A 15,335-nucleotide genomic window follows, 5' to 3' on the forward strand; every position below is an offset into this window, starting at 1 on the left:
GGTTTACAATGAAATTCATCATTAATTAATTCATTGATAATTTAGGATAAACTTTGTAGCCTGTAGATTGTCAGAAAGACAAAAAATGCCCATCACAAGATGTACCCCAGCCCACAATTATGTCTTAAAATCACAGTTGCTAAAAAAAAAAAAGCTATAAGCTATAACATACCATATATCTGGTGCTTTTACTTCTAAAATGTCTAAAATGAGTGATCCAAGTTTAAACTGTAGTCAGTGGATCATTTCAGCACGAGATTACACATGAAGAGAATCAATATGGGGACGATGAGGACTGAAGATTGACTCAGAGTATTTATCCATTATTTCCAGGTGAACACGCTGCAGAACTGGCTGTCAGAGTTCAACACGTGGGTCCCGCCCCTGGAGGCGATATCTCCAGATACCGACCCAGGACTGCTGACGCCTCGTGCCTTCAAGGTTCACATTCTCAACGATGAACACAAGTGAGTAATGAAATCATTTTCTTTTTAGCTCCCACCTGCTTACTTTATACATAGGAAAATTGAACACAGTCACTTTAAGAGAAACACGCATCATGACATTGTTCTTGAAAGTAGATAAAGAGTTTTGATTTCTTAAAATAACAAGAAGCAAGAAAGACACACACATACACCAGGGCCATTGGTTAATTTAAAGCCATCTCAGGAGGCTGGATACAGTTACATTCATGCAAAGCAGTGAAGAGACTTTTCTTATCGCTTTAAAAAAAGACAACGCTGACCCTCTGATCCAGCCTGCCTCTTCACTATATCCCCATCTGGCTGGCCCTCTCTTCTGTCTCTCCATCATCCTCTTTCTCGGCAGCTGCCTCGGTTGGAAAGATTTTCAAACTCTCGTGCGTTGTGTGTGTGTGTGTGTGTGTGTGTTGGGATTAGAGGGAAAAGAAGGAATGCTGCAAAATGAGTGCACAGTTTCGTGATACAGTCGTGTTGGGGAGTGACACAGTAACCTCATTCTATCTTAACAGCATTAAAAATTAACAGGCATTTGTTCCTGCTGTTGAAGCACTGCTGAAATCATTGTTATTCATTCATAAGTAAATGGTAATTTCTTACAATTAGATGATTGAATGCATTATCATTTTTGTTTCTCTGTCTTTGATAAATCTGCTGAGCTTTTTTTTATTTTGCTTTCATTAAAATATTTCATACTTTTCATTCTATGTCATCGTGCTAAAAAAAAACATATTTTAAGACATTTATTACTTTAGGTACTTTAAGTTTACAGTGCCTTCGCACAAAGTTCTGTATTGCTTTGGGGCACCACAGAGAGGGAGAGGGTGGTGTTCAGTCTGTACAAATGAAGCAGATGATATCACAGATTCAAAGTAAAGTAAAAGTAACATAAAAATGTGTAAAATTCTCTCTGTGACAGGAATTAATTGAGGTTTCAGTTTTAAGAAAGACGACAATAACTGAACTTGCCTTTTCTTACGTTACCCAGGAACACAACGACCAGGGCCAAGGTGGTGGAGGACTGGGCACGGGACGGAGGGGTGCTGCTGATGGGCTACGAGATGTACCGCCTCCTGTCGCTGAAAAAGAGCTTTGTTGCGGGGAGGAAGAAGAAGAGCAAAAAAACAACGGGACCTGTGGTTATCGACCTGGATGAAGAGGACAGGCAGCAGGAACTGCTCAAAGGTGCGAGGGATGAGGAGGAACAAAGAGGAATGGGAAATGGACATACGGGCAAAAATTGATATCTGCTACTTTTTAAAGCATCAGTGTAGAATATCATTGAAGACATTTTGCCTGTTCTCCTCCTCCAGGTATCGAGCGAGCCTTGGCCCGGCCTGGTCCAGACGTGGTGATCTGTGACGAAGGCCATCGCATCAAGAACTGCCACGCCAGCACGTCACAGGCTCTGAAGAACATCCGAACCCGTCGCCGTGTGGTCCTGACCGGCTATCCGCTACAGAACAACCTGATTGAGTACTGGTGCATGGTTGACTTTGTACGACCAGACTTCCTAGGTATGGGGAAAAGTCAGCGTTTGGTTTTAGGGGATAAATCGCTCCAGATCTTTTTTAAGATCAATAGACTGATTTTGGTTGTTTGTTTTCTGTCAGTCCTCTAACTACAGTTTTTACATCCTGTATGTATTTCAGGTACGCGGCAGGAGTTCAGCAACATGTTTGAGCGTCCCATTCTGAACGGGCAGTGTGTGGACAGCACGCCTCAGGACGTCCAGCTGATGAGGTACAGGAGCCACGTCCTGCACAGCCTGCTGGAGGGCTTCGTACAGAGGTGAGACACCTGCCTTTATAAACCCAAAACTACTGCCCAGAAAAATAACTTGACCTCCTTTTAAAGCTTTAATAGAGATTACAAAGGTTCCACTGACTTTGGCTCGCATAGATCTGACACTTTCCCACCTGCTCTTCAGTTTTAATAACATTTTCCAAACATTGAACGTAACTTGCCTTTATTCCAGACGAGGTCATGACGTCCTGAAGGACCAGCTGCCCTCTAAAGAGGAACATGTGATCTTGGTGCGTCTGTCTCCGCTGCAGAGGGCGCTCTACACAGAGTTCATGAACCGCTTCAGAGAGGCAGGGAACACCGGCTGGCTCAGCCTCAACCCACTGAAGGCTTTCTGTGTCTGCTGCAAGGTGAGGAGGAGGAGGGCTTGTGTGTGAGGTACTACCTGGATACAAAAGGAATTCTGTTTGAGATTTTTTTTAAGCAGTGTCATAGACAGAGTTACCAAAGCCTTTATGTAAAATTCCGTGATTAATTACTCGATAATCTGCAGTTTCAGGATGAACATAAATTACTTCTACAAATGTCTTCTTGCTCTGTTTGAGTTTCTGCAGTCATTATAATACTATTACACAAGTTAACATCCAAGTCAACATGATTTCGCACCAGGATATATTTATCATACTTGACAGTGCTTTCGTAACCCTGATCTCCCATCACTCTGCAGATTTGGAACCATCCAGACGTGCTGTACGAGGCCTTACAGAAGGAAAACATGGCCAGTGACCAAGACTTAGACCTTGATGACATCACCTCCACAGGCCCCGCCCGATGTCCAACCGCACCCAATCAAAAGTCCAAGCCCCTGGAGAACCCTAACCCCATTGGTGGACTGAGCCTCAACCAGCTGCAGGAGAAAGCCAACCAGGTCATCACTTATGAATGGGTACGTTGTTTTGGAACTAACTTCATATTTTTGCTTTCTGTAACACAAAGCTGCACTTTTTTAAAAACACCATCAGTGCTCTCAACCTAAATCTCAGTCAGATCGTGAGCAGAACATTGTGTTCCCCCTAACTGAGATGCTGCAGTCGGTGCAGTGCTGCCACCCACAGTGGAATAAAGAGAAATACAAAGAGAATTATGAAATGTCCATTTATCCACAATAATCCAGATCAAATAAGGCTGGACTCACTAATGTATACCATAGTAGATTATGTCCAGCCATTTTAGTCTGCAAAATTTTAACACTTACCTTTTCCTCACATTTAGGGCCACTGAAATTTTGTCCATAAGCCTCATTACACTCATTGGCTGGAGTCTTTTGCCTTGCAGCAATGTGTGATTTTACATTCTTCTAGGAGGCACTGTAAACGTTTGCTTCATGAAGACATCATGAGACTTGATGCGTCTTAAAACACTTAGAATAGGTTTAATCACGCAATATATGTTGTGTTGAATTGTGTGAAGCTAACCATTTAAGTGAAGGTTATGGTGCTAGTCGTTACCTGTCTTTTCTAATAAGGTTTATAAATCAGCAGTGCACCCTCACTTCTTTTAAGTCATTCTGAGTCGCTTAAATAAAGACAACATCTATTCAGCTGAACTATAAAGGTAAAGGTGATGTTAAGTAGTTCAGTACATTTAATGGTCTCCCTCTTCACACGTCCAGGCAAAGGATATCATGTATGACTACAAGCCCGGCATGCTGGAGAACTCTGCCAAAATGGTGCTGCTGTTCCATCTGATAGAGGAGAGCGTCAGGAACGGAGATAAAATCCTCGTTTTCAGGTACAAAACACAAGATGTGATATACCAAATAAACACCAACTAAAAACTTGGTCAAAATTCTACTTTGCATTACATTTACATTACTAAAGGTTTTTGGCGTGTTATCCAGTCCCTCATTTTGCCTGTCTTTCTTTCTCCTGCAGTCAGAGTCTGTCTACCCTGACAGTTATTGAGGATTTCCTGGCTAAGAGACCTGTGCCTCCCTCACCCAACACAGCCAGCAGAGACAGACCCAACCAGAACTGGGTCCGCAACCTCAACTACTACAGTAAGTGATCAGTAATGTTCCTTGTTCAGTATATATGTTAAGCTCAATGACAGGTGACTCATGGTGTAGTTCAGTGGAAGGTGGTTGAATGTTCCGTTCAGTTTATTACCACAGTTTTTCTATCTACCGCGCATAACTGATGGTACATACTGAGAAATCTGTTGTTTTTTCTTGATGCTCTCTGACTACAGTAGTTTGGTTGTGCAGTGGTTCTGCTCCTCATTGACCTACAATGAGTGCTGCCATCTGCTGGTGTTTCTTGATAACAGCCAGACTTTGGTTTATGGTCAGTTGCTCTGTATAGTGAAGCCACCCTGTTAGTCAGGACTGTTCTAACTCTCCTTTGGTTGTGTGATGTCTTGAAGGATTGGATGGAAGTACAACAGCCTCAGAGAGAGAGAGACTGATCAACCAGTTCAATGATCCGTCCAACACCTCAGCGTGGGTCTTTCTGTTGTCAACCAGGTACAACAAACAGTAACAGTAAAATTAAAGGAATATTCCATCCACAAAATGGTCATTTGTGTATCAGTTACTCACCCTGTGTAACATTGTTTTTTTTTTCCCTACAAATTCAACGTGACATGGGATGAGTGATATATATACAAATGATCATTTTAAGGTCAAGGCATTACATAGAAATAGCAAACATAACCCAAATTTCTGACCTCTCTTGGCCTCAGGGCTGGCTGTCTGGGTGTAAACCTGATTGGAGCGAACCGTGTGGTGGTGTTTGACGCCTCCTGGAACCCGTGCCATGATGCCCAGGCTGTGTGCCGCGTGTACCGCTACGGTCAAAGGAAGCCTTGTCACATCTACCGGCTGGTGTGCGACTTCACGCTGGAGAAGAAGATCTATGACCGGCAGATCTCCAAACAGGGCATGTCAGGTGAGTCAGAAAATGCATTGATGACTTAATGTTTGAATATTCCTGTAGGAAAGAAGTGATCTAAATGTGCAGTTGTTTTTCATTTCCTGTCATTCATACTAAAGATAGAGTGGGGAGTTTGTGGATGTTTGCAAAATAGTGTTATTCCTTACTGATGAGTGATAAATGAGAGTGTTATCCTATTTCAGTCATTTCTTCTTGGTACATAAACAGGGTTTTGGGTATGTTTTTGAGCATTTTATGTGACGCCCTGAGAGTCCTGGCTGAAATAGCAGCACAATCGTATTACACGAACCAACACAGAAATAAACAAAGGGAGGAAGAAGCAAAACACTAGGGAATGAAAAAGGAACTGAACTACATATAATGATCAGAATGGAAAATCTAAGTCGTATTAAAACACAATAAGCTCAGTTCATGTAAATTTTTTCTTGAATATACAAACATAGCGCACTCTGTCTTCCTCTCATGAATATACTGTATTGTGTATATCACTGCCTTTGGCTGACAAATCTGTCAAACAGCTGTCAGTAATCAGACTCACTGAAAATCCCAGTCTAGGCTCTTCTGTGTGAGCACCCAGCAGACAGACAGACCCCCCCTCAGAAACTAAATAATCAGCTTTGTGTTGAAACCAGAGTTCTACTGCCAAGAGGCTCTTGTCTGACAGAGTAAACGGTCTCAAGTGTTTGCTTTAAGCTTTGACTGGCGAGACAGACACATTGAGGCCGCTTATGCTTCGGAGAGCTGCAGGATATATATATTTTTTTTATACAATTTTCTCTCTTTTGCCGTCGTCATTTCATTTATCCTCCTCCCCGTCCAAACATCCCCCTCCCTTAAACCCTTCCTTTTTCTCTCTCTTCTGTCCTTCTCATTCCGTCCCTCCATTAGACCGGGTGGTGGACGACCTGAACCCTGTGCTGACCTTCACCAGGAGGGAAGTGGAGTCCCTTCTTCACTTTGTAGAGGAGGAGCCGGACCCCTCTCAGGTCCAGCTGCAGCCCCAGGACAGCTTGGAGAGTGTCCTCATGAGGGCTCTGCACCTTTATCCTCACCTGATTACTAAGGTAGGAGACTGAGGGAAAAACACTGTCTCTATATGCCAGTGATTCCCAACCATATACCAGATACCAGAGGGCACATGGAAATATTGTGGTTTTAGCTCAACTAATTAAAAAATAAAACAACAAATTGATTAATATATCCATAGATTGAGTCAGCTGTAATTTGAATACAGTGTGTCGCAGTTGAGAGTGCATGAGAAGCATTTAGCAAGCAAGCAGAGAAGTCTACACAGCTAGCTAGTGATGTGTAAATGCTAAAAAAAGTAGCTAAAAATTATGAATTTACAGTTCAAATAGTTAACTAACCAAAAGTAATGAATATGTAGTTGAATTAGGGGAGCAACAAGTAATGGCTAACATCCAGCTTTTGCCATTAGCAGTATAAATGCAAACTTGAACAAACCAACCTAAACATTGACACTCTAAGTGTATGAAAAAAAACAGTAATGTAAAATTTATTAAAATATTATGAATAGTGTTAAATATTATTATCCACTTGACGATAAATTCAAATGAACGCATTTAGACTGACTGAAAGGGTGCTTGAGGTCATCTGATGGAGGTGCAGGGGTAAAGAAAAGGTTGGAAACTACTGCAATTTGCCCCCTATAGGTGTTTAGATGTAGGACATGTGTGTGTTGCCTTGCCTTAAAAATTCTGCATCATTCATTGTGGTCTTATGAGGCTCAAAATGTACACAGGACAGGTGTCATTTTTAAGTAGGCTGCAGAAAAGATGATTGACAGTCCTCTACTAATTCAATAATTCACTGGCTGCTTGGGATTGTCAAACTTCTCATTTCTTTTTCCATCTAAATCCATTTGTTGAATAAATCTGAGGTGAGAACTACGTCAAGCAGATGCAGTCAGGCTCTGCTCTATATTTATAACACTGTTTTAAATAGCTCATGAGGTTCTGGAGTTTGAGAGGCGGTGAGTCAGCTCGTAATTAAACCTGCTGGATTCTCAGCGGATGTTTTCCAGACTAAACTGTCGTAGCAAAAACAGAGCTCACAGGATTTAAAGCTGGCTGTGTGAGGCAAAGAATCTCTCATTTGGCACATTCATGTGTTTTATTGTGGCTAATTCATTTGTGTAAGCTTGTAGGAATTCAAATTCTCACTTGTTTTCACTTGATTGCAGTTTAAAGGATTTAAGCATGTGAAGGCTTCCACCATATTGAAGCACGAAGATGGCATTGTGCCCCTATGCTTCTTTGAAAGTGGAAAAAAATGATGATGCCTGAGGAGAATGATGCCTATTTAACATCTTTTCTTTTTCTTCCCTCCAGCAACCATTCCCCCACGAGTCCCTGCTGATAGACCGCAGGGAGCTGAAGCTGAGCAAGGCTGAAAAGAAGGCAGCAAAGAAAGGTTACGAAGAGGAGAAGAGGGCATCTGTGCCATACACCCGCCCTTCCTACGCTCACTACTACCCTGCCAGTGATCAGAGCCTCACTAACATCCCTGCCTTCAGTCAGAGAAACTGGTCAGTGACTCACAGCAGCAACAAAATGAGATACTTCTAAATTTTATTAAGAACTGATTAAAAACCAGGTTTTAAAAATGAACACAAGTCATGAACTAATAAAAAAATAAACTCTCTGCTCAGGCGTCCTCCTCCTCGCACTGAAGAGAAACCAGTGGCCAGTGTCCGGCCAGTCCAGTCAACTCCAGTTCCCATGATGCCCCGCCAGGCGTCTGCAGGCTCTGCACCAGGCAACGACTCATCAGGATCCAGCCTCGGAGGTTTTCCCGTCAACTGCCTGCAGAAAGCCGGGGTTTTTGTACAAAGGATCGTCACCACTACTGGTAGGCAAACTGTACATGTTCTGGATCTTATTTTTTCCTTATTATTATTATTATTATTATTATTATTATTATTAAATTCTCTGTTTCCACACTATTTTTATTTAATCTTGACTCAGTTGTTCCTTTTATACCAAGAATCAGCCACTCGTCATGACATTAGCTAAAGAATAATTGAAGTTATACTCTTTGTAATTTATCTTTCTTGGTGTCTCTTTCAGACATAGTGATTCCAGGTACCCACAGCTCAACAGATGTACAGGCCAGGATCACTGCTGGAGAGAGCATCCACATCATCAGGGGCACCAAAGGTACAATAACTCTAATTTTCCCGACCCTACATGATACTAAACTGAATATCAGTAGGGCTGGACTGTTGTTCAGACAAAACAATAAATTAATTAGCATGTTGTTGTTTTTTAAGAAAATCCTGCATAGTATATCTTGAATGAAGTAGGTCAGAGTAGACTTTGTGTGTACTGATCCTTTCTTTCCCCTTTGTCTGTTTTAGGGACTTACATCAGGTCATCTGATGGTCGCATCTTTGCCATCAGAGCAGCTAATAAGGCCAAGACTGCAGAGGAAAGTACTACAGCACCACCCAAAGGTAGGATGATGTATTACAAGAACACACTTCCACACACAAAATATGACAGACGTTATAGTATTATTTTAAGCTAACCCAGCCCATGTTTGCTCTGGGTTTAAATAGCCTTCAAAAGCTAATATCCAACCCCTTGTTTGTCTTCTCAGACTCCCAGGCCCTACCAGAGGAAGTGTCAACCAATGGCAGCAACGGTTGCCTGTCACCTGACAGGAAGCAGCAGGTACCCTCCAAGCCTGTGCCCCGCCCTCTCTCACCGGACAGCCCGGAGATAATCAGCGAGCTGCAGCGCTACACGGGTGGCACAGGAGCTGGCACCACCGCTGGCTCTGGAGCTCAGCCAGAGAGCAACATGAACAACCTGCCAAACGCCAAACTGGCTCAGACAAATGGCAGCAGTGGGAGCAGTTTTGCCAGTGGAAATATGAGCCACCATGATGCCTCTGTGACAAACGTGATCCAGCCCAACATGGACGCCACTGCAGCCCAGGACCTGAGAACAGGCTCCAAGCGTAAAGCCTCCACCCCGTCTCTGGAGGAGCGGCCCAGTAAGCAGTCCTCTGCGGACAAACACTCCTCAGCCCCTCTGGCCACTCAAGGCTTCCCCTTCACCGGGGCCTACGGTCTCCCCCCTCTGGGTCTCAACCCCGCCATGTTAGGTGGGTCACTGGGGCACCCACTCTTCATGGGGGCAGGCTCGCCTTACTTCCAGCCCCCCCACACTCAACTTGGTGACCCCAGTTACATGTACCCAGATCTGTTTGGCTTCAGCGGGGCCAGCGCAGTCCCCACTTCCTCATCCTCCTCCTGCTCGACGACAACCACTGCAGCTGCCGTCTCATCTTCCTCATCATCTTCTGCATCGGTCAAAGCTGCCAGTTCAGTTCCAGGAGCCCTGCCGCCATTCATGCTGAGCCCCAGCATGGTGGGCATGGCTGGGATGCTCCCACCAGGCTTCCCTTTGTCTTACAGTCAGTCTCTGGCTAGCCTCTACACTGGGTCCATGCTCCCGGGCGGGCTGCCCGGCCCAGCCGCCACTCCTGGGCCAGCTGGAGCCAGCTTTCTCTCCCAGTACCCTCCCACTGCTGCCTCCGGTTCCTCCTCATCTTCTCCTTCCTCTTTTTCCCCGTCAGCACGGTCTGAGGGCCACCGGGGCCCGGTGCTGATGAACGGCGGGAATGTCAGCAGCGCCAGCAGCTCGGATGATGACGATGTAATTGAGGTGAGGGGACAGTGACAGACAAATGATGTGTTTGTTTGAGCGAGCTTGATTCAATTTAAAAGTCATCAAAATAGGATGACATCCTGTTTGCCGGGAGGAAGGCATCAAAGGGCCTGTGCCCGAGGCCGTGAGGGAAATGGACAAAAAAAATGAAAGACAGTTGATGTAATGACAACTGAGCCCCTGCTAAAGTGTTTCCTCTGTTCGTCTCCACTGCCTTGGAGAAACAGTCTGAAAGGGGATTGAACGCAGACTGAACACAGAGCGACAAATCTTAATGCTGAATATCAGAAGATTAAACCCAAGGAAGAATAAAAGCTCCAGAGGGAAGAAGAAGAAGAAGAAGAAGAAGAAAATGAAGATCAAAGGACTTCGGGCTTCCAAGTTTTTGTCCAATACTGGCATTGAAATACTAATCACTGGACTTAGAACTGCTGAGTGTGGGCCTGCAGTGACCACAAATGGCCACTAGTTGTAGTGTTGACTTTAGAGATTCTAGTTCTGCAGCTTTGCTAAATGTCAAGACTCTTTTGCTTTTTTCAGCTAATTAAAAAAACGACAGTAGGGTGGAGTTGCTTACAAAAAAAAAATGGTTTGATAATTAAGTTAGCTGGTAGTAACGTTTGTTAAATATCAGTAACTGAAATGGTATTGTTTGTCAGTCGTCGAATAATGCTACTGAATATTTCTTCAAATGGTAAAAGATCAACAGAACTTCATAAAAGCATTTTGATTGAACCCAATAATTCACTGCCAGGACAGGGGTATTGTACGTTTTGTTCTTGAAGAAAAAACAACAACAAAGAAGCGAGATCATCTTGAATTATCAAAGAGGCGTTTGAGGCTTATCGAGGTTGAGGTTAAAGGCAATTACTGAAACCTTAAAACTCTAATGAAAGAATGTATGCTTAATCAAATGCCTTTAAACCAGGCCTTTTTGAAAAAGACTCCTTCTATTTAGGCATCAGACGTGGGAAGATCTGATTTTTTTTTTTTTTTTTGGTGCATTTTATATTTATGTAATCTCTTTTACTTTTTAAAAGAAAAAGAAAAAAAATGCCTAAAAACAGCCAGGTGAAAAAGAGAAAAAAAAACTGTGTTCTTGTGAGGTGTCCTCCTCGTAGCGGAGAAACAACCAACAGAAAATGCCTTTTTGCCTCCATCTTTCTGAATGTTAACTGTGAGAGAGGAGAGGTAAAGAGAGACGGGCGGTCACTGCGGCTCTCTGAATCTCACCCACAGTCTTACTGTAGCCTAGAGAAAAGCGATGCAAAGCACTCACTCAAGCCTATATATGTATTCGTACGACCCCCCCCAGAGGAATTAATCTCGCAACCCCCAGAGTTTTGGTTACGCTTGTGTCGGTTACTGTGTTCGTGTCTGTGTGTTGTGTTCGCAAGGGTTACAAAAGGAATCTTTTTAAAAAAAAAAAAAGAAAAGAAAGAAAAAGAAACTCGTGTTACTCGGTTTGGTAACTCGTTCTGACGACAGCACGGATTCCACCTCTTCTCTGCTGTTTTTATTCCCCTCTCTCTGTCTCATCTCATTTTGTGAACAGAGGTCATTGTGAAACCAAACTTTTTTTTTTTTTATGAGAGATGGTGTAGTTCTGCCAAAAACAAGACATACACAAGCACATCAGAGCCCTCTATCGAAGAGGATTGTGTCTTAAGAGACCAAATAATGTCAACTATGTAGAGCAGAATTGAAAAAGCCCACCCCAGCGACACGCTCTCTCTCTACAGCATCCTCACAGCCACAGTGGAGACGTACATATCCATCTCTCTGTATGACCTTGCAGGTAACACTGTACACTGAACTGCACTGTAAAAGAGACACAAATCTGTATACGTCTGTAGACCGGTTGAAAGCTGGGAAAACTTCATCACGTGACCAAGTTCCCTTTAGATCACCCATCAGTTCTGCTGTTCCGATCGATCCCCTCTGATCACACAAACCGATCTGCTACGGTCTGCACTGTCCCTGTGTGGAAGATCTTCTCCTCCAAAAAAATGGCTGCAGCGAGAGCTTTAAAACCCCACCAGCTCTTTTGTCGAAAAACATCATCACGTAAAGACTGAGCATTTCCTGTTCTTTCTCTTCCATGTATTTGTTCTTCATACTGAAATTGTTAGTTTACTCATGTTTTATTTTTGTCCTCCTCTTTTTACAATGTTTGAATTTACCAAATTTAATTTATTTATGACAGTGCATATTTATTCATTTTTATTTTTGTACAATTTTTTTCTCGGTTTTCCTTTTTTTTTTTTGTTGCTTTTCTTTATTTTGTTTGTAAGATGTTTATGGTCATATTACTGTTGTTGTTATTACAGATGGAAAAAACGCTTTGGTTTCTTGTGTTTGGTGATTTTTATTTTGTTTTTTGTAAAAAAAAAAATGGTGATTTGCAAGTCTGACCCAGCACATGTGAACTTGTGCAGAACTTGCATGTGGACCAACTGATGAGTGTGTTACTGTGCACATTAAGGGTAGCATCTTTAAGAAGGATTGATTAATCATCATATCCCATTTGCGATAACTCTGATCAGCTCTTGATTACGAGAAACACCCGAAAAAGGACATTGGGGATACACTGATATTAACGTGAGCTGTGGTAAAACCTTTTTGTCTCAGACTCCTTCATCAAAGTATCCTTCCTGTTCACAAGTTTCTTCACAACTGGGAAACAAATCTTAAGTATCTAACCATATGAGCCATTTGTGTGCGTGTAAATGAAGCTCATTCACAAGTAATGGGTCAGAAGTCGAAGCAGTCCAACCACTCATCCGCTGAAAAGAAAGAAAATATAATATCGAGTGCTTTTCTTTCCTTTTCTTTCTTGTGGTTCATTACCATATCATCAGAAGTGTCCATCTGTGTCATCCCCACGATGGCCAAACAAGCGAGTTTCCTCTGTGTTGAACTGTTTTGGGTCGTCAGCCCTGCGTTTGCCGCGCTGACTGACTGCTCTTTTTATTTCGCAGCTTTCTACTTGAATTTACATATTTATTTATACGAGTCGATTCGGTCGGACGAGCCGAGCCAACTGTCTGAATTCCATTTTTAGCCGAGGAGAAGATTAAAGCTGCTGTCTTTGAGGATTGGCTCTAGTCAAAGCCTGTTGTGTAGTTTATCGATGGATAATGTGTATGACCTTGGATTACTTTTAGATCCTTTTTTTTTTTGCTTTTTGAAGTTTGTAAATAAAAAGAAACATGTTCCAAATAATACTTTTCCTAATTTCTTTACATCAGTAGTAGTAGCAGATGTAGTGCCTAGCCCCCTATGTCTCTCCCTCACACACACGCACACACACATAGGCAACCAAGCACATGCAAAGTTAGCTAACTAATATGAACCACTTATACAGTTTTACAGTCACGTGACCACATCATAATTTACTCTCAATCACATCTCTATACAATATAAACAATTGCATACTTATGCCATTATATTGTCTTGAAGTAACAAGAGTTGGCATGCCTATTGTCAATTAATAGACTTTGATTATGCAGAATCACTTGGGCTCTGTTTAAGGAAGAAAAAAAAATTACCCAGATGTCCCAAAATACTTTCAGTAAACAGCAACTGTACTGTAAGTCTAATCTCCATTGGTCAGTTTTAGTATTTGGTGGTGTGTTTTTCTCTTTCCTTAAGATAAATAATGAAACACTCGTCAGAATCAGATATCAGCTCCAGACAACATTTTATTCCGTTAACTGGTTTTTAAAACCACATTGCAGATAAGACATGAAAACCTACTTTGGCATAGAGTAATAATGTTTCACATTTTCATCCCTTAAAAAGATAAATGAGGACACTACACGGACCAAGTCCTTATAGGCAAATTCTCTACTTTAAATATATGATACCTATTTTAACAATGTTGTTGAAAAAGTGTGTGGCAAAGTGAGACAAATGGTAGAATGATTTGCCAACATTTTAAAAAGAACTTTCTTGGTGTCTTCTGTTCATTTGCACTCGTACAGGCGAAGTACATTCAGTGTCATTGCTTTTGGCAGCATATTTTTCTTATCCTGTTCTAGTGGTAAGATTGATGGAATGTACCACTGAGGGTGAAATCTAGGTTTGGTTTGTACGACCCACTTTCCACGTCCTACTTGAATAAATGGTCAATCACATAGTGGAGATTCTGTGTGTGTGTGTGTGTGTGTGTGTGTGTGTGTGTGATACCTCCATACAAGCAGATGCTCATTAATATAGACGTTTGAGCTGTCAAATTGAAATCTTCAAAATAGAATTAGGGCAAGAAATACACAAATTTGCCTCCTGACCATTGTGTCAATCCCCAAATTCAGGCTTTACCCTGCAGGTTATTGGAGTGTTTGGCTTGTCGGTGGTGTTGTATATTGTTAGCTCCACTCACCAAAAGAGGATTAAATAGATAAATATAACAGATGCATCCACCTCCATTTCCAGTGAGAGGTGTAAAATGCACGAATGAAAACAAGGAGTATCTTGCTTCATTTGATTAATGTCAGAGGGTGATGACTTTGCAGAGACAAACGGCTGAGCTAACACAGCTCACTGGCTAATTTGTATGGTTATTAAATCGCAGAGCCCGACTACCTGTTTTGATTTTGTATGTACACCTGCGCTTTCATTCGATTACATTTGATCCATAACTATTATGTTCCAGTTTACTGTCCACAGTGACTATGACTTGCAAATCCACACCCACTTTCACCAGAGAACTGGATTTTAAAACAAAATTGTACTTCCAGATTAAATTTATAAGCCAAAAGGCCACAATCAGAGATAAATCAGTGGTTGTATATCTCAGCCTGAAAAGACTTTGTAACTTCATTTTTAGTGCACATGGGTCTTAAAGTTAAGTGTAAAGGTGTTGTGTGTGAGTGCTTAATTTGGTGAAACTGTGCAGCATGTACCATAAAGCACACTGAATATCATCACATTCGTCTCCTGGATTGTTTTGTTTTTATTTTCATAGATGCCTGTGATCTTAAGCTTTGTGTTTCTGTAAACTCTGAGTGAAGGTTGCTGTGCAGTCTGTGTCCTTGTTCCATGTTTCCTTGTTACAGCCTATTTGTACGTGGTTTGTCTTTTTTTGTAGCCTAAATGTGATGTGAGTTCTTATTTGTCAGAATAAAATGAATGCATCCGTATTATTTTTGTGTCTTTTATTACAATATTGTCACGGAACGGCTTGTTTAGAAGTTAAATGTGCACTGACCCATTTTAAAGTGAACATAATATTGCTATAGGCTACTACATACCTTAATGATGATATCAAAACTAAACTAAAGGGCATGTGTGACCTAATATCCCATAAAAATAATAGGCCGCAGTATTTCCACAGGTGAAAGAGGTGCTAGTGTAGAACAAGGTCATTTCAATCAAATCACTAACCACTGACATGAGGAACTCCATCCAGTTTTCAAGAAGCTGGCAGTGCAGCTAACAGTGGTGACAGAAGGATA

At 42.0% G+C, this 15,335-nt stretch overlaps 1 protein-coding gene across 4 annotated transcripts in view; it reads left to right on the top strand.

The window, feature by feature from the left end:
• Positions 1–15,020, top strand: part of LOC126402688 (helicase ARIP4-like) — a 99,584-nt gene extending 84,564 nt beyond the window's left edge. For all 4 annotated transcript variants that reach the window (XM_050064854.1, XM_050064856.1, XM_050064858.1 and 1 more), the window contains 16 exons: positions 334–467; positions 1,468–1,664; positions 1,793–1,996; positions 2,132–2,270; positions 2,458–2,635; positions 2,953–3,171; positions 3,898–4,016; positions 4,160–4,284; positions 4,650–4,749; positions 4,968–5,173; positions 6,068–6,243; positions 7,531–7,727; positions 7,851–8,050; positions 8,269–8,358; positions 8,559–8,654; positions 8,801–15,020. In XM_050064854.1, the coding sequence (XP_049920811.1) occupies positions 334–467; positions 1,468–1,664; positions 1,793–1,996; positions 2,132–2,270; positions 2,458–2,635; positions 2,953–3,171; positions 3,898–4,016; positions 4,160–4,284; positions 4,650–4,749; positions 4,968–5,173; positions 6,068–6,243; positions 7,531–7,727; positions 7,851–8,050; positions 8,269–8,358; positions 8,559–8,654; positions 8,801–9,888 (3,468 nt within the window). In that variant the 3' untranslated portion in view covers positions 9,889–15,020. The remainder of the gene's footprint in view (positions 1–333; positions 468–1,467; positions 1,665–1,792; positions 1,997–2,131; positions 2,271–2,457; positions 2,636–2,952; positions 3,172–3,897; positions 4,017–4,159; positions 4,285–4,649; positions 4,750–4,967; positions 5,174–6,067; positions 6,244–7,530; positions 7,728–7,850; positions 8,051–8,268; positions 8,359–8,558; positions 8,655–8,800) is intronic.
• Positions 15,021–15,335: the final 315 nt, after the last annotated feature.

Source organism: Epinephelus moara, chromosome 16, assembly GCF_006386435.1.
Source record: "Epinephelus moara isolate mb chromosome 16, YSFRI_EMoa_1.0, whole genome shotgun sequence".
Taxonomy (NCBI): Eukaryota; Metazoa; Chordata; class Actinopteri; order Perciformes; family Serranidae; genus Epinephelus; species Epinephelus moara.